The 26,028-nt window shown below is 32.9% G+C and overlaps 1 protein-coding gene across 9 annotated transcripts in view; it reads right to left on the reverse strand.

The window, feature by feature from the left end:
• Positions 1 to 26,028, reverse strand: part of POT1 (protection of telomeres 1) — an 82,828-nt gene that overhangs the window by 36,072 nt on the left and 20,728 nt on the right. For all 9 annotated transcript variants that reach the window (XM_073899152.1, XM_073899151.1, XM_073899148.1 and 6 more), the window contains exons 5-9: positions 20,243 to 20,356; positions 19,427 to 19,474; positions 17,356 to 17,470; positions 3,679 to 3,809; positions 368 to 658 (exon numbers count right to left, since the gene is read on the reverse strand). In XM_073899152.1, coding sequence (XP_073755253.1) covers positions 368 to 658; positions 3,679 to 3,809; positions 17,356 to 17,470; positions 19,427 to 19,474; positions 20,243 to 20,356 — 699 coding nt within the window. The remainder of the gene's footprint in view (positions 1 to 367; positions 659 to 3,678; positions 3,810 to 17,355; positions 17,471 to 19,426; positions 19,475 to 20,242; positions 20,357 to 26,028) is intronic.

Here is a 26,028-nt window from a genome sequence, read left to right on the forward strand (position 1 = left end):
CCAACATGAATGAGCCAAGAAAGTAAATGAGAAGGAAGGCTACCCTGACAGGGAAGCAGAAATATGCATATGTAGAAATGTAACTAAAATATAACATAGAAAACTTTATATTTTATTAATACTAAAATAAATAAATAAAGCATAAACTATATCTAAACTATTGATAATACTATTTTTCTCTGGAAGTATAAAGAAGTTCAAGAGTAGAGTTGCATGAACATCTAAGTTCATCAAAAATGGTAAGTTAGATTTAAAGTTCTTATTATAATACACAGTATGCATATTTATCCCACCAGAATGAAATATAAGCTCTTTTTAGATATGTAGGTGGTGCTAATTTACAATTTCAAGTATTTAAAATACCTACCTTTAGAAGATATGATGCTCCATCCACTTCTGCTTTGCCCAAGAGCTGACAAGTCAGGTCAAAATACTGCAGTGGTTGAACATCACACAATTTTACTAATGTCGAAGAAGGTGAAATATGAGTAGATGCCCAAACACGTAAAGCTTCTACCATTTTGTGGTCCTCGGCAGTGAAGTTAAAATACTTGCTTGAGGTACGAGGTATGATAGGAGCTCCCAAAGTTCCCTCAAATGTCAAAGATGAAAAGCCAGAGCTGGTGATACCCTGAGTCTCCTTTTTATATACTTGGATCTAAGAAAGTTGGGCAAAGCAGAAAACAAAACAGCTTACTGACGCAAAACCCCAAAACTCAAGAAACTTGAAAGATTAGAAAGTCTTGCTAGCATAGCTGAGGATATAATTATTTAATATATTTTACTTAATTAGCATACAAAATTATAAAATCAATTTACAAAGGGAAAAACATAGTGACAATTACTTATGACCATTACAAGGAAAACTAGAACACTTAAAGTACAAGACTTCAAAGTGAATAAAATGCAGTGAGGCTAAGATTTCATCAGTCTGAGAGCCAAGATAAGCCACAAAGACTCTGGCTTTTGAATTCTGAGGCTCCGCTAGTATATGCACGTGCATTACCAAGGTTACATCTTCTTCATTAAGCAATCTTTTTGTACTTATGAAATGCCCCCCTTTTAATCCCCTGTAATACTCCATCTGATATTAATAAAATGTTTTCATTTTCCTTATGCTTCTTGTTTGCTTGGTGTATCTTTTCTACAGTTTTACTTACAACTTATTTGTGTCTTCATTTCTTGTAGGGGGTGATATTTGTTCTTGCTTTTTTATTCAGTCTATTTTTCCTTACAAAAGGAGTGTTTAGTCCATGTACGTAAAATTATTGATATGGTTATATTTAAGTCTATCTTATTTGTTTTCCTTCTGTATCCCCCTTTTTGTTTTTTAAAAATTGTTTTTCTACTGTTCCTTTCCTCTTATTTTGAACTTATTAGTATTCTGTTTACCTCCTCTGAGCTATGAAAGAATCCTTATCTCAAAGTCTATTTGCAATCAATATAGTTCTACTACATAATCCCTACTTTCCATATCATATTCCCCACTCGCCCATATCCCATTTTACACTTTCTACTGAAAGTGTAATAACCTCTGAAGGTACGTACTAACCTTTTGGTGGTTAATTCCAGTTAACCATCCTAACCATCCTTTGTGTTATCGTTCATATTTTTCTATATATTTTATAAACTCCATCTTCCTAAATGTTACTGTTTTTCTTTTAAACAGCCATTTATCTTTTAGTGAAATTACGGGAAGCAATACAAAACAGTATCTTTCACCATTTATTCACCATTTCCTTTTTTTTGTTATTGTTTTTGATCATTTCCTAACCATCTAGTTTCTGGTTGGTAGCATTCTTTTTTGTCCTGAACACCATCCTTTAGCATTTACTTATAGCAAAGATATGCTGGTTGTGGATTCTCTCATTTTTTGAAAAATATTTTCTCTGGATACAAAATTCCAGGTGAATCCATTTTCTATCACCACTTTAAATTTATCATTGCTTTGTTCCTCAAATGCCATTATTTCTGATAAATCAAAGATGGCTGGTATTATGTTTCCTATATGGAATGTGTTATTTCTCTGCCAGTTCATTTCAAGTTCTTTTTTCAAATCTTTTTCAATGGTTTCACAGTGATTTGTTTAGGCATGCTGTTCTATTGGTGCCATGCATGGAGTGCACTGAGTTTCTAAAATCTGTAAGCCAATGCTTTCCATCAAATATGGAAAAATTCTGGTCATTTAAGTATTTTTGTTTCCCATTCACACAGTTTTCTTGTGCATTTCAAATGACACGTTTCACAATTTGATATTATTTCACAGGTCCCCAAGGCTCTGTCAATCTTTCGTTTACCCTTGTTCTTCAGATTAGATAATTTCTACTGATCTATGTTCAAGTAAAAATGATATAGCTAATCTATTTAGCCTATCCAGTAAATTTTTCATTAATAATAAAAATATTAACATATATATTCACTACATAAAAGATATGTATTAGACTGTTTATAGCAGGATAATATTCTCAAACTGAATGTCCCACAGAATATATAAATTCTGATGCATTCACACACTTACCAATGAAAATGAACAAAGTGAAACTATATGTAGTAATATAGCTGAATCACACAAGCATAAGCCATACATTAGAGAACAAAACCTATAGTCTATTCTCTTTAAAACAAATAGAACTGAGAGATATATATCCTACTTCAGTTAAAGAGCAAGAATAACAACTAAAAACATTAGGAGGGAAGAGTGCACTGTCTGAAACAACAGTGTGTGAGAAATAAGTTATTTTTTGAAGTTGGGATAAACTTGCTACGATGATAATATTTCTATTTCCTTTTTAACTCCACACAAATATTCTCTACTACTCTTCTATTCTCAGGGAAAGGCATTAGAGATCAAGAAAGGTAATCTCCACCAAAACTAAGGACAGAACATACCCAGAATATTGTGCTCACTTATGAGCATGAGGGACATATAAACTGAAGCATCAGAAGAAAAAGATAATGAAAGAGCTTCCTGGAAACCCATCTAACAAGAGGAAAAGATGAAGGGTCGACTGAAATGCTTAAAAACCTAAGGGATTGAAAATATTAAAGTACTTATTTTTTTAATTACATACTATTTAATAGTTTTAACTTTATATTAAAGGTTTCCTTACATTTAACTGTTTGACTGATAGCATAATTTGAAAAGTACCAAAATATCTGTTCATGTTTTAATACATTTTTCATAAATGAAATCAACTTACTTTGATTTTATACTTAATATCTCAATGCTTTCACTGTACTTGAATTAACACAACAAACAGGGGAAAATAATATAACTTCTCAATTATTATAGAATTACTTATAAAGAAGTAAAAAAGAAAAAAGAAAAAGCCCTGTTGGCCTAGGGCTTTTTTTTTTTTTTTAACCCAGCTCTACATGGAAACCTTTAAAGCATTAATCTACATTCAGAAGTGAGAAGACAGAATGCAACTAGCAACTCGTCTTAATCATGGTATCTAATGCACCTCTTGTGGAAGGAGCACAGGCAGTTTGTCCAAATGAAGAGATTTCCTAATATTAATTATTTGAAGTCTGGTATTATTTACATTTCTTCTTGTCTCTTGAAATGCTGGATGCCATGTTATGCCACAGCAACCACAGAATTAGAGCTAATTAGTATTAGTGAAAATACAGAGTTCTCTTCAAACAGACAGGAGTTCTGGACATTCCGAATTATACCTTCAGCCTATGAAAGCGAACAATATCTCCATTTTTATAAATTATTGGAAGTGCTTCATAATTTCCACTAAAGAGCAGGCAGGTTAACTTTACATTTGTCTGGTCCACAATTGTTACAACTGAGCAATAATCTGGAAAACACAAAAACATTTTACCTTTTAGTATTTCAAAGCATTTGACAAAGAAAGAATATGGCTGAATTCAAAACACCAAACAAACTCTTATCCTCTTTTAATTAAGCCTTCTGAGAACAGGATCAAAACACAGAGACAGTCTCCTGGCTCTCAAAATGCACTGCCAAATTATTCTGCAAGAGTGTTCCACAAAAATTAATTTTATAAAGTTTAGTAAAACAAAAATAAAATTCCTAATTAATATAAACTGTCTGGAGGGGTGGTAACTTTTTTATTACTTCAAAGATTAGAAATCACAAAACAGATAAACATATTCAAATAAAATATACAAAATGAACATAATTAAAATTAGGGTGAAAACAAAGACTAGAGATAGTTGAAGCAAATGTGATGAAGAGTCAATATACTACATAAAGAGTCTATGAAAACTGCTTATAAAACCCAGGACTTCCCAGTGCCAATGAAATTCAAAGGAACAAACAATTCCTAAAAAATTGTATTAACAACAAACTCAAAAGAAAAAATGAGGATTTGCTAGTTTCTTATAGACGATTACACATTAGAACAAGAAACATATACACTTTAGCTGGCAAAAAAATATAATAGTTGGGATGCTATAAAAACGAAAATTTCAAATACTGGTGGTAGTAAAAACTGTTACAGATACTGCCTTTTGATATGTATGTTTCAGAAAGTTGCACACTGAGAAAATGTGCTGACGTCCAGTCCTACCCAGCACCCTAGTAATTACAATATCAAGACAGAAAAGCACAAACCCAGAACAGTGAAGGAAGAGAGGAGAGGGGAGTGAAGGAGCAGAGGAGAAGACAGCGATATGTTTCGGAAGATGGGAAAACAAAGGGTTAGGGATAAAACGAACAGGGGAGACAATCCAGAAGACAGTATATATCGAGTAACCACAATGAAGATGGGAGTCACTGGGCTTAAGGGTGTCAGTGAAAAGTAGAGTCAAAATCAAGGTTAATTAAAAGTTTACACATAAAACAGCTGTTTCAATAACCATCCATCCTGACCTCTACTGCCCAGGAAAATGATTTCAGGTTGGGAGGCAGAGTATTTAAACCAACCACTTCCAGGAACACATGCTATTTCCAAGGACAGTTCACTGATTAACCAGGAAGTACTAAGGCTTCCAGTGTGGGGTTACCACCCAGAATAAATCCCTCTGCATTATCACGTTAGGGGGCCAACAGCCAGATGGGCTGTTCTCTTTTCACCCACCATACAGTGACACTGTCAATCAACGTGCCCTATGAAAATTCTATTTGTCTCTCAGATTTCCCATTCAAGAGGAGATCAAATAGGAAAAACAATCTTGAAAAAGCACAAAGCTGGAGGTATCACAATCTCAGACTTCAAGATGTATTACAAAGCTGTAGTAATCCAAAAAGTATGGAAAAACAAAGTACTTCTATACAAGCAAACAAGATGAGAGTCTATAACCTAAAATAAACCATACCTACATTTTTAAATATAAAAGACAGTAAACAATCACCAGATATACACCAAAAATGGAAGGAAGGAAGGAAGGAAGGAAATGGAAAGTGGATGGGAGAGAAAGAGGGGGAGCAGCAGAGAGCAGGAATGGAAGGACAGGGAAAAAGGAATGGGAGGGGCAAGGGAGGAAGGTGGGGTGAAGGAAGGAGGGAGGAAAAGAAATCTGATCCTGTGACGAAGGGGAAACAATTTAGAGAACATTAAAAAAAACTTAAAAATAAAATCAAAACCTTGGTAAGCATCTTCAAAGAGTAAAGAGTATGACATTCTCATTTCTTAATACATCAGCAGGATCCACTGGAACCAAATTTATATTGTTTCCTTTTTCAGTAGCTCTATTTGGGAGGGTACTGTTACATGACATTTTTTTTTTCTCTTAGCAGTCTTACAAAATATCAAAGATCAATTTTACTTATTTTTAACAGAATGACACTTTTTTTTTTTTTTGCAATTATCATATGGCTCTATTGCCCCTTCTATATAAGTCTATGATGCATTATGGAATCTTAATCATCTATATTCCTGTACCTTGTTTTTGTTTCCAAAAAATGACTTGGTGGACTGCAAAGGACGCCAGGGGACACAGAGAATAGGTCCACTATCTACAGGGTCTTTATAGGGCCACCGCTAGCTCTTGCCGTGCTTTCCTGCAAATTAGAAAAAGCCTCTCCTTTTTCAAATAGAAATACTGCACAACCTGAACAGCTTTCCAGAAGTTTACTGAGCCCGAGAGAGTAGCAGTCTTAGCTGCACACACACATCCATCTTCGTTCTGGCCTTTTCTTAAAAACCAGCAGAAAGAGGGACACATACGCCACTTGCAAGGCACACATTCCTTTCCTTCTCCAGGCCCTTCCCTTCCCCATTCCCCCAGGAGTATCTATGTCACATTCAGAGTTAGGGTGGTTAAAGCCTGTGTCAGGTTCAGAGATGGGGTGGGAATGGACTTCCAAGAGACAAAAGCAACCTCAGGGGATGCCCGAAGAGCAGCATAAAGAGGTATGTGTGTGCCAAGTAAGTGCCAAGTAAGTGGGTAAATGTGACGGCTCCATGTGCTGTCCAGATTTGTGTAGAAGAGAGCATTCCCCAGCTGCATCAGGACTTGACTGACGAGCCTGAAATCGCCACACTTGCATGTTTTCATATAAGTGACTCTATGTGGATGCAAATGGCATCTCCTTACATGGAGCATATTTGTACACATTTACCTGAGCTATCATATGCTGAGTCCCTGTTCCTTACTCTTTTTCTCTTGGCTTATATTTTCTCTTTTGAAAGTATCATCCACGACTTTTAGCAAGTTTAAGCCAAAGAGACCCACCATGAGTTCAAATCCTTTAATATAATAAGATGTTATTAACAAAGAAAGAAGGAAACAAAAATTCAGATTCAAGAAAACAAGGGCATTAAAAAACAAAACAAAACAAAACAAAACCTGTCCAGGGGCACCTGGTTGCGTCCAACTCTTGATTTTGGCTCAGATCGTGATCTTGGGGTCTTGAGATTGAGCCCCAGGTCAGGATCTGTGCTCAGCAGGAAGTATGCTTGGGATACTCTCCCTCTGCACCCACCCTCCCGCTCACAGATGCAGGCTCTCTCTCTCTCAAATAAATAAAATCTTAAAAAAAAAAAATCTGTCCAATAATTTGCTCTCAATAACAAAAACAAATACAATCTAAATGAAATATTAAATAGTTTTCAGGTTCTTTCAATTAGCATGATTCATGACCAGAAACCAAACTACCTATTTTAACAAGTACTAACGAGGCAAACTGCTAAATGTTTTATTTTACTGCTTCAAGGAAGTGAAGTGTCTTACCAAATAAATAATCCATCAAAAATGGCTACATCAAATAATAAAAATACTTACTTTTCCAATGCCTCATTTTAACTCATTCCCAAATGGAGGAAAAATAACTTGTGAAATTACAACTTACAACTTCATATTTCAATAATGAAGTTACAAAACTAAAAGATAATAGTCCATTTTCTTGATAGCTAACACCAGCAGGAAAGGTCTGAAGAGTAGAAAGAGCTTTCATAAATCAGTATTCTTACCTTATCTACCTCAATAGTACACTTAGGTGCTAATGTAATATAAAAATAAATATAAATTACTTAAAATATGTTTTAAGATATTAAAATAGATATTTAAGCTTGATAAAGTCTTCACTGTATACTTTAGAGTAAGACTTCATATGTAAACTGCTGACAAAGTATTTACTTTTACTCTTAACTTCATGTAACCTGATATAAATCTGGAAAAAATAATAAATAGTAAATTAAGTCCTATATTCTGCAATCTTGAGTAATTCACCTAATTTCATCAGCATGATTAAGTGCAAATTGCCTTGGAGTTTTATAAGGGAAAGCTGGTAATTCATCTAATCAAAGAAGCATGCATGTATAAATTATACAATCCATAAAAAAATTCCTCCATGAAAGTTGTTTCACCTCCTTTTTATCTACTATAGCACTGTTTATAAACCAATCAGTATTTCAGTAAGTTTCCATCTGTATAAAAGTTTATTACTGAAACACCCAAGTAAAAGTTATGAAAGCAAATCACTGAATCAAGGCAATATTATATACTACAATCTTGCTAATTTTACAAGGAAACTTTACTACATATAATAGCACTCGCTTTATTATGCTGGTGTGAAATTACATAGATTTCCCCTTATGTTTTAATTATATTTAAAAAGGTAATGAAAGGAAGGAAAAGAGAAGAAAGCATAATTATGTTAGAGATATACATACTAACACACACACACATACATATATATATTATATATTAAACACAGATAGAGGGGTGCCTGCATGGCTGAGTCAGTTAAATGTCTGACTAGTGATTTTGGCTCTGGTCATGATCTCATGGGTTCTGAGATCGAGCCCCGCATCCAGCTCCGCGCTCAGAGGGGAGTCTGCTTAAGATCTCTCCCTCTGCCCCTCCCCGCACTTGCACTCACATTCTCTCTCTCTCTCTCAAATAAATAAATAAATAAATAAATCTTAAAAAAAAAAAACAAACAAACCCACAGAATAGATAGGTATGCAGGCTGATATTCTGTGAGTTCATAAATGCTATTCTGGAGTTTTACATTTTACTTCAAGTACTGAGCAACCACAGTAAATGGTATTCCTAGGTATAAGGATTTATACTAATACTTAGCAATGGTCTCTAACTTCACAGAGTTTGTATTAAAAATAAGACAAAACAATTAGAATAATTTTTAAATAACTATAGAAGTATATTGATATTCAGCAATAAAAATGAATACGTGTTGAATTCATGTTGTAACATGAATGAACCTCAAAATCATTATGTTAAGTGAAAGAAGCCAGAAGCAAAGACCACATGCTGTATGAGTCTCTCTATATGAAGTATCTAGAAGGGGATAGAGACAGAAAGCAAATTAGTATGAATATTGCAGATGCATGCAACATATTCCTGTAAGTCTTAAAAAATACTGAAATGGTAAATGAAGAACTAAAAACCTGAACTTAACAAGTCTGCATTATTATATCTCTAAAAAGTTCATGTGGAGATTGTAGCACAATACTCTCATGATTAAAAATTGGACATCTGAACAGTCCTCCTCTTAATTAAGGAGAACTATCACAGGCTCACATATTGGGAGAAGACAATTCATCTCAGGCTCTCTGTTAAGTGTTGCTCCATAGATCTTTATATACAGGTATATATATTATACATGATGTATACATCACATTATTTAATAAATTATTTTGAAACAAGCGAGCTGCCAACAAGAAGATCATTTTGCACTACATACAAAACAAAATTCCAGGCAATATATGCAATATCTGTTTTTAAAAATATAAAAGAATTTTAAGAAAATATAGACCACTATTTTTCAGATCTTGTAATGAATGGGTAAAAGCCTTTCTAAACAAAATTATGACTCCAAATTGTAGGTTAAACATTTGTATTTCAAAGACCATCGGCACTAAAACTAAAATGCTGGGAAAAGCATCTTAACAGTTATGACAAAAAAAAGAGATTAATATCATTAATACATGAGAAGCTTCCAGAAATTGCTGAAAAAAGACAACCAAACTGAAAAAGAGAATATATTTTGATTTTCTTAATCATGATGTGTAAAGTGGAGGAAAAGTAGTAAACTGAAATAGAAGAACTTAAAAATGCAGATGGAAATCAAAGCAATTTGTAATTAGAAAGTAATTTTTGTGAACCTAAATATTACTAGAATCCCTTTGACCTGAGAATTAATGTAGAAAAGCATTCCACTGATAGCTGCTTAAAACATTTTATCTGTAATAATTCTGAGTACATCATCTTTCAAAGACCAACTGCCAACTATATTATAGTTCTATCATATGAATAAAATTACTGATTACATATACGTTAAAAAATTAGTTTTACTATATATAGAAACCCTAAATTAAATACAAAAAATACTTTTTAAATTATGGTCTAGAATATAAACAAAGTGTACACCACAAACTATCATAAGTCTTTAATAATGATCCTTGAAAAAGACTGCTACAAGAGCATAAAATTATGCATCAATATCCTGCAGATATTCCATTACTTAAAATTATATTTAAGTCAACTTCTTCAGCAGTTAGCTTTTGAAATTGAAAAGTTCACATTTTCATTATAAAAGTCTGACAACTGTTGTTGCAATTCGAAAGTCTGGAATGTTGGCCTCTTCTTCCTCATCTATCAACACCCAATTTATCCTCAAAAGTTCAGTTTAAATGCAGTTTCTCTTAGAAGACTTTCCCCTGTTAGCATTAATCTCTCCATTCTCACTCCCAAAGCACTCTGCTTATTTCTTAAGCTATAGCATACAACAGTGCCTTAGCCAGTTGATTAAATTTAGGTCTTCCTCATCTCCCTCATGATAAACTCTCTGAGAGTCTATCACTTTATCACTATGGACAACAACTAAGTCCAGTACAATGCTATACAAGGCTGGCAAAGAAATCATTTAACTGAATGAATAAAAGCATGTAACCTAAGTTTTAAGAAAGAATGAGGAAACAGTACTGATTTTAATGATCCATTAAAGCAATTCAAATTATAAACTAACGAAACATAAGGGTGATTTTCTAAATTAGCAGGCTAATAATTTCTTAGAGGAAAAGATCATAAAGGACAGAGTCAGTCCCAGGATATGAAATGAAAGCCAGATGGAGACCTCAAGCTTCATCACAGTCATTCCTGAATATAAGCAAGCAAGCAATACGAAAGTTCAGTGATAGAGGAAGAAAGATCTTTCTCCACCTTCATTTTCCAAGTGGAAACCAACTTCTTACTGGCATGGACAAAACAGCAGGAAATAGTAATGAAGAGAGGCTTAGCTCACCTCTCCAAGGCCTTAAAGAGATAAGTAATAACTAACCATGCCCCCTACATGCCTTCCCATTCCTGAAAGATAGCCAAGCACTTGTGAAGAGTCTTACCTCACTCAACTAGACACAATTTTTTAGCTCTTGGGAAATAGAAAACTCCATGCCCGCCCAATCCACAACCTCCATCCTTTAGAACAGGTAAATCCATTGTTCAACTTTAATAAACTCAAAGGATGGTATGTTTTACAATGAAGAGTCTATCTTACATAGCCAACAATAAGTGGAGAAATAAAAGTGGAGTCTTATAAATTGAGGAAAGACTAAAAAATTGAGGAGACTAAATGAAATCATGAACTATTATAATCATTGTATTGTAATTATTATCTGTCTTAAACATTCCTTGAGGGTAGAAACAGTGACTTAGATATCTTTGCATTTCCCACTCTAATACCTGGCATATAAAAAGTACTTAATAAATGTTTGTTGAATAAATGAGCAAATGAGTGAATGAAAAAACAAAACTATATATATTTATTTATTTTAGAGCAAAACAAAAACAAAAACAAAACTGAACTATTGGGACACTTCATCAAGATAAAACCTTCTGCACAGCAAAGGAAACAATAAAACTAAAAGGCAACCTATGGAATGGGAGAAGATATTTGCAAATGACCTATCTGATAAAGGGCTAGTATCCAAAATCTATAAAGAACTTATCAAACTCCACACCCAAAAAACAAAAAATCCAGTCAAGAAATGGACAGAAGACCTGAACAGACATTTCTCCAAAGAAGACATCCAGATGGTTAACAGACACATGAAAAAATGCCTAATATCACTCATCATCAGGGAAATCCAAATCAAAACTTCAATGAGATACCACCTCCCACCAGTCAGGGTGACTAAAATTAACAAGTCAGAAAACAACAGATGTCGGCAAGGATACGGAGAAAGGGGAACCCTCTCACACTGTTGGTGGGAATGCAAACTGGTGCAGCCACTCTGGAAAAACAGTATGGAAGTTCCTCAAAAAGCTGAAAATAGAGCTACCCTACAACCTAGCAACTGCACCACTAGATATTTATCCAAAGGATACAAAAATAGTGATTTGAAGGGATACATGCACGCTGATGTTTATAGCAGCATCAGCAATAACTAAATTATGGAAAGAGCCCAAATGTCCGTCAACTGATGGAGAACGAAGCAGTATGTATATGTGTACACACACACACACACACACACACACACACACACACACACACACACAAATGGAATACTGCTCAGCCATCAAAAAGAATGAAATCTTGCCATTTGCAACAATGTGGATGGAGCTAGAGTATATTATGATAAGCAAAATAAGTCAATCAGAGAAAGACAAATACCATAAGAGTTCAATCACATGTGGAATTTAAGAAACAAAACAGATGAACATAGAGGAAGGAAGGGGGAAAAAATAGATAAGCAGGCAAACCATAAAAGACTTTTTAAAAAAATTTTTTTATTGTTGTTAATCACCATATATTACATCATTTGTTTTCGATGTAGTGTTCCATGATTCATTGTTTGTTCATAACACCCAGTGCTCCATGCAGAACGTGCCCTCTTTAATACCCATCACCAGGCTAAACCATCCCCCTACCCTCCTCCCCTCTAGAACCCTCAGTTTGTTTTTCAGAGTCCATCATCTCTCAACCATAAAAGACTCTTAACTACAGAGAACAAACTGAGGGTTGCTGGAAGGAGGAGCGTGAGAAGATTGGGTAATTGGATGATGGGCATTAAGAAAGGTACTTGATGTAATAAGCACTGGGTGTTCTATGCAACTGATGAATCACTGAATTCTACCCCTGAAACTAATAATACATACTATACGTTAACTAACTTGAATTTAAATAAAATCTAAAAAAACCCCAAACCAAAACCCAAACCAAGAAACTTCCAAAGATGCATTATCAATTTTAAAATATAAAAAATATAATTCAATATACATGTAATTTTACATCATACTAGATGCTTTAATCTCTCTTCAATGAATCAGAAGTGTCCTGGATCTTACAGAACTCCAATGAGATATGAATTATTCAGTAATTAATAAATTATTTTTAATGTGGAATATGGAGTTTGTTACATTTTAAAAATTAAAAGACACTATATAATCATTTAATATGCAACCAATATTACTCATACAAAACAAAATAATCAAACAATAATGCTACATGACATTAATGTATATATATCAAATCTTTCTCCTAAGTGAAAATATTTTTACATAGCCAAAAATAGCATTCTAGAGTTAGCTGGGATGTTCTACAGACAAGGAAAAGAAAAACTCTTAGGGCCCTATCCCAAGAACTAAAAGAAAACAAAATACATAGGGTCTCTCAAAAGTCCAATGTTTTGGATACTGCTATAAGAAATTTGATTATAATACTTAGTGTGTGGCTAAAACAGGTATCCTTTTATAAGATAATGAACAGCAAAATATAGATCTGCTTCTCAAAACATTGTAACATCCAAAACTGTTCAAGTTTAATCAAACTTCTTTCCAAAAATGGAGAATTTTAATGGGAGGCAGGTATGAAAACCAAATAATTTTGGAACATAACGCATTCCTGAGGTAAGCTAGGGAGCCACCGGCGATATGCCACATTATGTGGCACAAAAAGACTGAAACCTGTAGTGTCCCAGAGTCTGAGGAAAGAAAAAGAAAATGGGGGGGAGAAATAGAGGTGGACAGTCAAAAAATGACAAAAATATTTTGGCTATCCTCTCCCTTCCTCTGGACTCAAATATTAGAAAAGTAAGCACAAACAGGGTTCCCTCTACTCCTCCCATTTGCTCATAGAGCAAGCGGGCATTATGATATTAATAACAAGCAAGCATGAGCCACATACTATTAAGTCTGGAAGTGTTTTATGGCCTGCCTACATTTATCTTAGTTAGCAAGAACAGACAATAAGAACAGAGTAAATGTGTCTCAAGCTTAAAGAAATTGTAGGCTATTTCTTAAAATCTGAGACAAAGCTAAAATTAAACTTATTAAAACTTATTAAAATATAAATTAACTAAAAAAAAATCAATGCTACCTGTGTAAGGCAAAAAACTTACGTACCTAACTCTGTCTAGCCAGCTCTCTGAAGCAAAAGTAAATGTGAGGCTTTCAAAGATAAATGCTATAAAATCTCAAAATCCTAAGGTAGCAATGACCTTGTCTTCCTACATAAAAGAGGACATATTAGGTACCCCTGATGAATCATTATCAAAATCAATTCTGATGATACAATGATCTTTTACTAAATATTGTTTCCATAATCTTTGAGAAATTCTTGGTTTTCATGATGAATCTTATCACAATTGAATAAGAATGTAACTATCTATATTGTCCTTTTAACAACAGGACTGACAGACTTCTACAATAAAAAGCTACAACTCTCCCAAGTCTAAATATAAAACCTGGGAAATAAGCATTTGCTACTAGAAATAAGACAGCAACATGCTACAGGTCATATGTAATCACTACTAGTATGAAGAGGAAAAGTCTTCAAGAAAAATTTTAGTCAAGAAGTACAAAGGCTAGAGTGTACCAAATAGCCTCAGTGGCACTGAATTAAACATTTATAAAATAAATTTTAGTGAAAAAATTCTAGCTAATGATATAGAGCAGAATAGACTTCTTTCCATTTACCTAAATTTGAGCTGCATAAAGGTAATTTTCCTCCATATAACTACTTATGTACAGCTGGATGTAATATTTAAGATTTGGTCCCATATTTGCAAAATCATACTGCTTTATGTAATACAAAAAAGGCACAGCTGTGGATTGTTCCTGTACATTTATTCTGGTACATCTCAGTAGTAATATTAATGAAGTTGATCCCTTCCTCAACACGAAAAGAGCTATTTGTCTGATTCTCCTACAGCATGTTGAAGGATGAGTTCTATGAGTAGAAATAAAAAGTGTAACTAAAATTATGTAATAGATAATTTTAAAACTTTGCCATCTTGCTAGCAGTAAAGACATCTCACTATATTTTAAAATATACTTTAGAGTTTCAATGAATATGTTGTGATAAAATTGATGACCTTCATTTTAATTTAGTATCTCAGAAGAAAGAGAGAAACATATTATCATTGTAATAACAGATGGTTTATTACTACTCATGAATTTTTTTATTAAGGGACTGGATCCAACTAAACATATCTGATAGAGATATAAAATACATCTGAATATATAATAAAAATTATAGTTCCCCAAGGCTTTCATTATAGACACGATTTAGTAACATTGTCAGAAGAAAACATGATTATGCTAAGACAACTTAAAATTAAAATTGAGTCATCAATGTTTTAAAAACAGCTATCATTTTATTCTATACTACTATCATTTGTTATTTTTTTAATACACTTACTGATGAGTAAAAACTTTCGGTAACAAGAATTAGTGACATATCAAGTGCAGAAAGTTTTTAAATTCTATCTTCTACCAAGTCAGATAGACATAATTGGCAGTAATGTAGCTTATTCCTAAATTCAGCAGGCCAATTAGAGCCACCAGATAACACTCACAACTGGAAGAGGATCATAGTGATCACACCTTTATAGCAAATTCACAGAATATTAAGATTCAGGGGACGATAAACTTGATGATGCAAACAAACCACCAAGATGAAAGTATGCAAATGTATGTTGAAAAGTATGATAGCGTGGAGAATGTAGACTGTAGGAAAAAGTAAAGTCAAATGAAAATATTTGAGAAATAAACAATAACTTCTCTGCTTCAACCTTACTGTTTAACATTCCCTTTCTGCTAAAACAGAAATCACCAGAGTTTTCAATAAAACATCCCTCTGCAGCCTTCAGACTTAGTTACCGCCTATTTCAAATTTCTCTGGATTTCACAGTCTTCACACAGTTACTTTCATAGAGTAAGTCTTCACATTCTGCATTAACAAAATCCTCTGACTACATGAAAATAAGATGTTCCCCTCACCTCCCACTAAAGAGTACACTTCGAGTTCACTCCACAATAATAAAATTTACATATGTATAACTTAATAAAAGTATTTTTTTAAAATATAAACTCAATGAGAACATCTTTGTTGTAGTAGGTAAACTACATGCAGTAGGCATGCAGTAGATAAAGACAGAATTTCATTAACAACGCTGTTTTGCATTTTTAACATCTCTAAAATATGGTTACATCTAGAGCGCCTGGGTGGCTCAGTTGTTAAGTGTCTTGCCTTCGGCTCAGGTCATGATCCCAGAGTCCTGGGATCGAGTCCTACATCGGGCTCCCTGCTCGGCGGAAAACCTGCTTCTCCCTCTCCCACTCCCCCTGCTTGTGTTTCCTCTCTCGCTGTCTCTGTCAAATAAATAGATAAACTCTTTAAAAAAAAAATGGCTGCATCTTAAAATTGACAGTGAATCATAACTTAATTGGCAGAGCTTTTCTTGATGATACATACATAATGGTGCTTCTACAAATGCTGTTTCAGGTTAGATTAAATAGGTTAATAACTGCTAAATTTAGTTGAACTGAATTAAACCAAGGTAAAGGTGTATGGTCTGTTTACTATATTAACTCTCAGGAAACTGAAATCATTTTTTTGATTCTTTTCTATGTCAGTATCTAAAAGCTTATATTATTATACAGAATTTGTAGGTTATATCTTAATTTATCTTTAAAAACAATCAAAGTACTATGCCTTTTGACTGAGGTGCTTAATTTTTTTCGTTTGAAGTAATTACTGATAGGAAAGGACTTACTACTGCCATTGTGCTGTTTTGTCTTTTAGCACTTTTGTCCTCCTTCTTCTTTCCCTGATTTTTTTTTTTTAAGTAGTGACATACTCTGATTCCTTTCTCATTTCCTTTTGAGTATCTTCTGTAGGTATTTTCTTTGTGGTTACCATGGAGTTTATATAAAACATCTTAAAGTTATAACAACCTATTTTAAGCTGATAAATACTATATATAAAAACTATACTTCTACTCCTCCTCACATACACTTTGCTATTAATGTTATAATTTGTATCTTTTTATACTGTGTATTCATTAACGTGTTCACCGGTAGTTATTTTTTATACTTTCATCTTTTTTAAGTTCAATACCAGAATTAAAAGTGATTTATACATTACCATTATAGTATTAAAATATTCTATATTTGTCTATATATTTACCTTTTCTAGCCTATTTCATATCTTCATATGCTGTCATGTTACCGTTTAGCATCCTTTTCTTAATTAGGCTTTGGAATCTAAAGACCACACTTATTTTATAGATGAATATGGCCAAAAAATATGCATCCATGTTGTTTGGCAATTATAAATCAGAACTGAGGGGCGCCTGGGTGGCTCAGTCACTTACACGGCTAACTCCGAATTTCAGCTCAGATCATGATCCCAGGGTCCTGGGAAAGAGCCTTACATTGGGCTCTGTGCTCAGCGGGGAATGTGCTTAGGGATTTTCTCTCTCTCCCTCTCTCTCTACAACCCCTCCCCCAACTCACATGCAACCATGCGCATGCATGCGCTCTCTCTCTCTCTCTCTCAAATAAATAAATCTTTTTAAAAATAAATAAATCAGAACTGAGCTTCTAAGACTTAACAGTATTGAAGGAGCTATGTTTCTGAAACCAATAAAGCAGTTTCAGCCCATTAAAATCTTCACCAATTTTAATACCTACCGGTTCCTTTGCTTAGATATGGAGGTTTAAAGAACTTCACAACACCATAGACATTGACAATTGTACCACCCTTAAGTTGATTCAGGGGTGTATATATATAATGTGTTGCTGGAACCTAAGAAAGAGAAGACAGTGAATACATCAATACTAAGTATTTAATTTTAGAATAATTTTATGATTAAAGTTTTAAATTAAGAACCAATCTAACTGCATTTTTTTCCTTTTAAGTTTCTAAAAAGAGGATATAGCCTAAGAAAAAAGGAAATGCAGAGCTTATAAAGAATACTATACAAACCAGTTTTTCTTACAATTTTGATGATAAATTATGTAATTTGTACACAATTCTAAGAAATGCAATTTAAGAGATCTTGGTTCTGGATTTTAAGTAATATCCCTTCAAAATGTGTGGTATATATTTCTTTTTTTTTCTCCCTATATTACTATAAAGATTTTACTTAGGCCTAAAAAGCCAGGTTTTGATTGTAAATGGTATATACATTAAAAATGGTAAAAATAGAAAAGAAAAATTATCTTTGTACATTTATATTTATAAATTATTTAATTTATATTAAAAATTATAATTGTACATAAGTTTGGAAAGAAAGGGGAAAGTGATTTACAAGGACATGTCTGCATATTAGTCTAACAATCCTTAAAAGGGTTCACGCATCTGGCCCCATCACCCATCCATCCCACCCACAACTGGAAATAAGGTTACTACCTACCACACGAGTTAAAACTTTAAAAATCAAATCAAAATGAGTTAATTGGCTTTTTCAAGGAAGCTGATATTTTAGTTCAAATATAAGAAAGGCAGTGCTTAGAAATGTTATCAAACCTCGATATAAAAAAAGTTGTAGCTCATAAATGATGGAAGAAAAACAATGGTCAGCATATGGGACAAAAATGAAAGATATATGCTCAGCTGACAAATAACTAGATTCAAGACATTAAGGTTATCTCCCTAATGTACAGATGAATGTGGCAGGCCAGCACAGCTCAATGACACTAACCATTATGGTCATCCATGTAATGTACTTGTTACAACAAACAACTTACTGATTATAATTTGACCTTCCATGTAAATAGGCCAGAATATACGTGCACAGCATCTAAGCTATAGTCTAATAGATCAGAATACCTGGGCTCTCTGAAAAGACATTTTTTGCCAATTTCATAGGTTCTTTCCTTCACTTGTTCCTTACATACACATACAGGTTTATAGATGTATCAAGTTTTTGAAGCTGAGCAATCTAAAACAATTTTGAGAAAAACTAATACCTGGGGCTAATTCATGCTTTTAAGAAAGCATATCAACCCTTTTACTGGTTACAGTTTCTTTAAATAACAAATTTGAATCATATTTCCATATAGCATTATTCAGAATTCAAAATCTATATCCCATAGTCACTGTTAACTAATACAAAGTCCCTGAACTCTGTCCATTACAAACAAAAGGTTTAAGAATATAGGCAGAAGGTAAACTTTATATTAAACTTCCTCATATATTACCTTTTTTCCAGTTTCACTCAGCTACATGTAGCTCAACTATAAAAATGGGAACCTTCCTATTGCTAGAACAAAATTTTATAAAATATTGAAAAAAAGATAAAAAAGACATGAAAAATGTATCACAAGTATAATAAACTTCTTAAAATTAAATAATTTTTTAAATCACAATTCGGCACATGATAATGTTTATAAATATAACTGATGAAGAAACAAAAGTACTTGCCTGAGGTTAAAAGTAGTACTAATCCCAGTATCTTCACACAATAAAACTTTTTTCCCTTTTAATTTTTTTGTATATGTAGCTTATACAAAGTATCAGCAGATATTCCAAATAAAAGAACAACCAGGTATTTATTACTTGGTAAATATATAACTCAAATTTAACATTATTAAAGGTAAAGATTTTGTTTTCCCATTGTATTACTATTTTAAAATTAGACTATAAGTGGATCTCATATATACATATGGGATGCATACATATATATGTATGTACATATATGGGTGTATCTTTATGTGTGTGTGTGGGGGGTATTTTAAATTAAATTGAATATCATCTTACCAAAGACATGGATTCTGCAGAAAAATCCCTTACAGATTTAACATAAACCTGAAAACAAAAAGAGGATTTACTTGTATACAAACAACCTCCAATTTGATTACAGACCTTTAACTGCACCAAAGCTACACACTTAACTGTGTAATATTCAAATTCACTAGAATGGCACAAAATTATGGCTTACAAATTAAGACTAACATGTGCAAAACTGTCTAAGTTTCAGTCTAATCTATTAATTTCACAATGTCACAGGACCACCCCTAGCCCATATAATGCCCTTGTGGATACTACAGAAAAACAGGCAGACAGTGGCCTGCAACCACAGGACTTGGCCCAACTTCACTTCTCTGACAGCCTTGACCAAACTGGTGGTCTCTGTGTGTGCACACGCACACACACACAGGGCTGTGGGAGGAGGGGTAAAGTGGGAGGCAGAGAATGATCTCTGTAAAAAAATAAAATAGAATGAAATCAGCTTTATCTAAAAAAGGGCACTTGATTAATTTAAAGTGAAATCAAGTAGACCATCAAAAGGGGCTGATGGTGTAAGAGCAAAGAATGAGATTAGGTCTAGAGTACCTATAAAGTTTAAAAATTCTATTAATAAGTAATTATTTTTAAGGGATTTTTCTTTTCTACCTGGAGTCATTCTAAACATAAAGCCAAGAAAAGAATTTTTGCTTTAAACTTAAAATATTTAATTAAAATAACCCAGTCAGACTAAATAGTTTATCTGTAGATTTATATATATAATGCTCCTATTCCATCCCCTTAGCTCATTAAAACCACAAATGATTGGGCTAGAAGTTACACACTTACATAAACAGTTGATCTGAAGTCCTCAAATGCTTTCAAAAATAAGCAATGTTTACCATCTCTGCTTGTAGATGAAGATGCTGACAAGACAGTAAATCCAGCTACTGCAATGGTATCCTACATAAGGAAAAAATGGTTTTAAATCATCAAAATATCTGTAATTGTGAATGTCATATAAATTCTTATATTATTATTTAAAAACAGGAGTAATTTCCATAAAATGGAAAACTGGTTAGCCTAAATTTAATGCTTCCTGAATATAAGATTGAGACTACTACTTCCTCAAAAAGGACATCAACAATGTAGCCCTGGACAAGTATAATGTCTCACTTCATTCACCAGGAAATCATTAACTAAATCACTCAAAAATTTTTATTTATTTAGTGGGAGTTCAAAAATCAATGTTTATCTCAATTTATATGAATAAGTTTGCAGAAATAAACAATGAGATAACAGATGATCCAACAGTATTAAGAATGAAATTTAAATGAAACTAAATGTCAGAGTTGAGAAACTACATTGAGAAAGACATGCCATTAGTATAAAAACTCCATATTGTCACAAAGCTAATACTTGTGCATATAAATCCAGGGTATGACACATAAATAAGAAATTTCCATTGACATACCAATAAGAAAAAAATATTTTCTATCTACTTATGTTTATAATAGTAATAAGAAGCCAGTCGCCATTTATTCTTGCTTCTCTCATTCCTTAGTTAAATCTCCTTTTCTTAATTTCCAAGTACTGGAACATACACATTCAGCAAATTTTGTCTTGCTGCACTATACATATATAATATGTAATAATATATATTATATATATGAAATTATCCTACTCTTCTATTTTTTTTTTATTTTTAAGATTTTATTTATTTATCAGAGAAAGAGAGACAGAGGCAGGCAGAGGGAGAAGCAGGCTCCTTGCTGAGCAAGGAGCCCAATGTGGGACTCGATCCCAGGACCCTGTGATCATGACCTGAGCCAAAGGCAGACGCTTAACCAACTGAGCCACCCAGGCGTCCCCCTACTCTTCTAATTTTAATACCAAAATCTTAAGATACATAAAAATTCCTGGGCTTTAGGCAGCTTCCTTCAATAATCTTAATTTCTACCAAAAAGAAGTCTCCCGCATTACTGACTTTTGCTTTGCACATGTGAGAAAGGGTCTGGTGTCAATCTGCATTTAGATCCATTAAACGAGGCTGTGAACTACCTTGTAGGCAGGGGTAACGTTTCATGTCTTTCTTTTTTTTTTTTAAGATTTTATTTATTTATTTGACAGAGAAAGAGTGTGCGTGCGCACACAGGAAGAAGAAGCACACTCCCCGCTGAGCAAGAAGCCCGACGCGGGACTCAACCCCAGGACCTTGGAATCATGACCTGAGCTGAAGGCAGACACTTAACCAACTGAGCCACCCAGGCATCCCTAGGCAGTTTTAAAGGGGAATAAAATAAATAGTAAGACTGCTTCTGGGATACATTACTCTTAAAACTGAAACATAAACAATGCTTTCAACTAACTAAAAATTCTGATTTAAATGAAAACTTGAGATTTTAGTCAGACTTAAAGTTGTCTAATCAATCTAACAGGGGAAGATAAACAGAAGTAGGGAAGTTTATCAGTTCTAAATTCTCTTAAAAGCACAAAAAAATAACCTATGTCATCTTATTTTCTATTTTACTTAAAAATGTCTTAAATATTATATGGAAAGAATACACAAAATGCCAAGTGTGCAGATGAACATTTTTCTATTTTTCTGTATAATCTAAACTTAAGTATTTATTTTATGATGGAGAAAACATTTTAAATAGAAAAAAAATCACTAAAAGGACATCAGCATTCATAAGAAAAAATTTTTCACAAGTCTAATTCTATTTTAATATTAGCAATACAATTCAGTAAAACATTATAATAAAACTTTTCCTCTAGCACAGATTTGACAACGTAGAAATAACCAAAAATATTTACAAAAACTAATGTTTAATTTATTATATTTCTAAACATGAACTTACATTTGAATATACCTATATAAATTGCATGAAAGGCCCTCAGTGATCCCATCCCAATCAAACTGGCCTGTTTTATTTTCATATATGTCTATTCAATACTATAAAAATCAGATTCTCTTATATTCGTAGTGCTTTTCCACATATGTTCTTTGCATATTCTGAGCCCCTACTAGTAAGAGCATTTTTCTCTTTTGCATATATCTGATCCTATCTATCTTTTAAAACCTGGACTGTAAATGCTTTTCTTATGAGGTCTATCTTAGATTGCCTCTCTCTGAGAAAAATATTTCTTCCTTCCTCTGAACTCTCCTATGCAGTATTTTAATATTTTTCACTTGTGTGTTATTTACAAGGGCTTCTTAATGTTTTTAATGCTCTTAGAAGTCTATAAGATCCCTGGGACTAAGAAGGTCTTATCTACCTTTATATCCCATTAAAGAGACAGTAAGGGGCTTCTGTTCATAGTTACAAAGTATATGTTGAATAAATTAATACTGGTAAAATTAAAGTACAAAGCTAAACAGAAGAGAGAAAAAAATGGCTCTTAGAATCCAGTTCCCATGAATTTACAAATTGTAATAGCTTTTAAATTAATTCAAATGCACAGAGGATAAGAAAGATAAACATATAATAGGAACTATTAGTTTATATAAACACTCATCAGACTGAGTTGAAAATGAGATTTAATATGCATTGTTCTAAGTTCTAAGCTTCTGAAAAGAGCACACTGAAGCCATTCAAACAAGAATAGGAATTACACAGTTGAGTGCTAAGAATGCATTTGATATACAGAGTAGGCATTTATCTCAATCTGCTGAAAGGAAGTATTAGGAAACCAGCCTGAGAGAATACCATATTACTAAAAGTGATAAGGCTTTATCAATATCTGTGCATGAATGTTCTAAAAATAAAACACATTTGGTATATCTGAAATCTTTGAACTAACTCAGGATACCAGATATCAGCAAGTGGGTCATTTTCCTTTTGTGTCATTTTTCTGTCACAGTGTCTTAAAAGGAGTGAAACTTTGTCATTAAACAATTTCCTTTTTGGTTTAGCCAACAGGAATATTTCTACCGCAAACAATTTCAGAGAAAAATCAACGAAAACAGCACAGGTCTTTTTAACATAAAGGAGTGTTCTTAAAAATCAATAATAAAAAGGAAAAAAAAAAGCAAACAACTTATTTACATATTAACAGATGTCATTTTTTACATACGAATATCATAATGTAGAACATAATCAGTGGTGGAACAGGAAACAAATCAATATGTGACTAAAAAACGTAAACTACAAGACTAGCATATTAACCTGCTAATTTTTAATTGATATTGTATCCAAAATTCTCAAGTTGTTGCACTTTTAGTAAGCAGGAAAAGGACACAGAAAATATGAAAAAACTGATAATCCAAAAAGAAAAACACTTATCTGACTTTAACAGGCATTAAGTAATTTTTACTACACTGACCTTGCAAATCCTGTTATCATATTTTAAAACACCAATTAAGAGTGAAAGAGTGCAGGGAGAAGCCAGGAATCTGATAACACTGGTAACATAGTGACGGACAGAAAACGTTTCTCTAATATGAAAAATGTATTTTATGAGTATTAACATCAATTTGGTCATGGAATTTAATTGGAAGTAATACAGATAATATTAGCATAAAATCCAAAATCTTTAAATGGTTTACAAGTCACTATATGATCTGATGCCCACCACCTCACCAGCTACCTACTATGTGACACACCCTGGAATAGTGCCTTTTGTAATTTTTAGCATTCCAGGCTCCTCAATCAGGGCCTTTGTATATGTTGTTCTCTTTTACTAATCAATCCACTCTCCCAGTACCCATCTTCATTCTTTCTGCTACTTTTCTGATTCTACTACTCAATCTCAGTCATATCACATCTGGCTAAAGTAATCAATTATGTAATAGTTGTTTAATTCCCTCTGCTCCACTGAGCACTGTCTCATGATGGCAAGGTCCATTACCCTCTTATTCACGACATCCAGCATAGAAGACCAAAAACATTCAACAAGTATCTGGACAATTAAATGAATAAATATGTCAATATTATATATACATTTATATATACATATATACACACACATATATATATAAAATACCTTCATTAAATCTTAACTAAACTATACAAGTACTACAAAGCTTATTTCAAAGAATCTTAGCATTTCAGAACTGAAAACAGGACTTTAGAGATCACATAATCAAACACCTTCATTTTTCAGATAAAAAAATAAGGGCGAGAGAGGGTAAATGAACAGTCTAAGGTCACATTCAGCTAATTAGTTGTAGATCAAGACAAGAATCAAGATCTCCTAATTTCTAAGACAGGCACTACTCTCTTTCAGAACTAAATCTCACAAGGAGGGAAAACAATGTATTGACAAATGTCTGTAATTCTGATGGTTTTGTGATAAAATATTTTTTAAACTTTCAAAATACTTTGAAAAAGTCTTTCCCCATATTTTATGTCCATTTATTAAATGTTAAATCTTACTTTAAAGGACCTTACTACTATAAACTCTAAAATAAATAGCGTAATTAGACCTCCCCAATGATCAGCATTCATGGATTTTAAACTCAGAAAGATTTTAAAGTAAATTGTGACCTCAGTCTTCTACCATTATATTTTAAAAAGGAAAAACTTTGACTTACCATTATTAACATTCTCTGTTATCTGACAAGCACTAATTAGCTAGTGTAGTTCTATTCTGTTTTAATGAATACCTATTTAAAATATATTTCAATTGCAGAAACACCTTTCATATGTCAGGTAAAATACGACCATCTCATACATTGTACATGTTTTGTAGATGCACTGCACATGTTTTTCTAATTCATTGTATTATAACCCTTTTATTTTGTTTCCAAATAATAATTTAATATAAGAACCTTAAAGGAAAAAGATAAAAATGTATTTAAAATATAAACAGATCCCTAATATTCAATACCATGTATTTATTTTTAAAACCCTTCTCTAAAGATGTCCAAGATATGCTGTAAAATAAAGCAATTTACAAAACATGAGTAAGTACTGTCATTTGATGAAAAATGTGCATATATAAGCTTATCTACATGCATATATATATATATATACATACATGCATAAATATACAGATATACACACACATACATAAAAGCTGGAAAGGTGCAAGATAAAGAAGCAGTGATTCTATCTAATTTTACCACAGTAGGCAATGTGAGTGGCTTCAGAGGGAAAGGGGCAGCTTCTGCTTTTCTGGTTATGCCCTTCCACACAGCTTGAATGTTTTTTAGAACATTCAAGACCAGGCAAAAAGACCAACCAAAAAGAACAAAATCTTCTAAACCAAATTATTTACAAGATCTAATCCAAGCCCACACTATCTTCCTGAAGTAGGAAAAGAATACAGTTGTGGAGTTAGAGTAGTAACTCCACTTACTACAAGTTCTATAACAATACTTAGGATATTATATTTGTATGGAATCTTATAGATTCCAAGTGCTTCTATACCTGTTTATCATTTGAGTAACCCTCCGCAGTGATGGTCATTTGTAGTTTTATGAAGAACTAAGGTTTGTTATAGGACTTCTCACCAAAAATAATACAGGATTTTTACAAGACACTAATTTCTAGTATCAAATCATTATTATTTCTGTATAATGTGGGCATATAACTAATTACTTTTGGAACTTCAATACTAACTCAACTATACACCATAATAGAATCATATGAAATTCTGTCCTTAAAAAGTGGTTCTTAATGATTGTGGGT

Source organism: Callorhinus ursinus, unplaced genomic scaffold (assembly GCF_003265705.2).
Source record: "Callorhinus ursinus isolate GAN/ISIS: 27379988/994484 unplaced genomic scaffold, GSC_fseal_2.0 scaffold12, whole genome shotgun sequence".
In the NCBI taxonomy this organism is placed as follows: domain Eukaryota; kingdom Metazoa; phylum Chordata; class Mammalia; order Carnivora; family Otariidae; genus Callorhinus; species Callorhinus ursinus.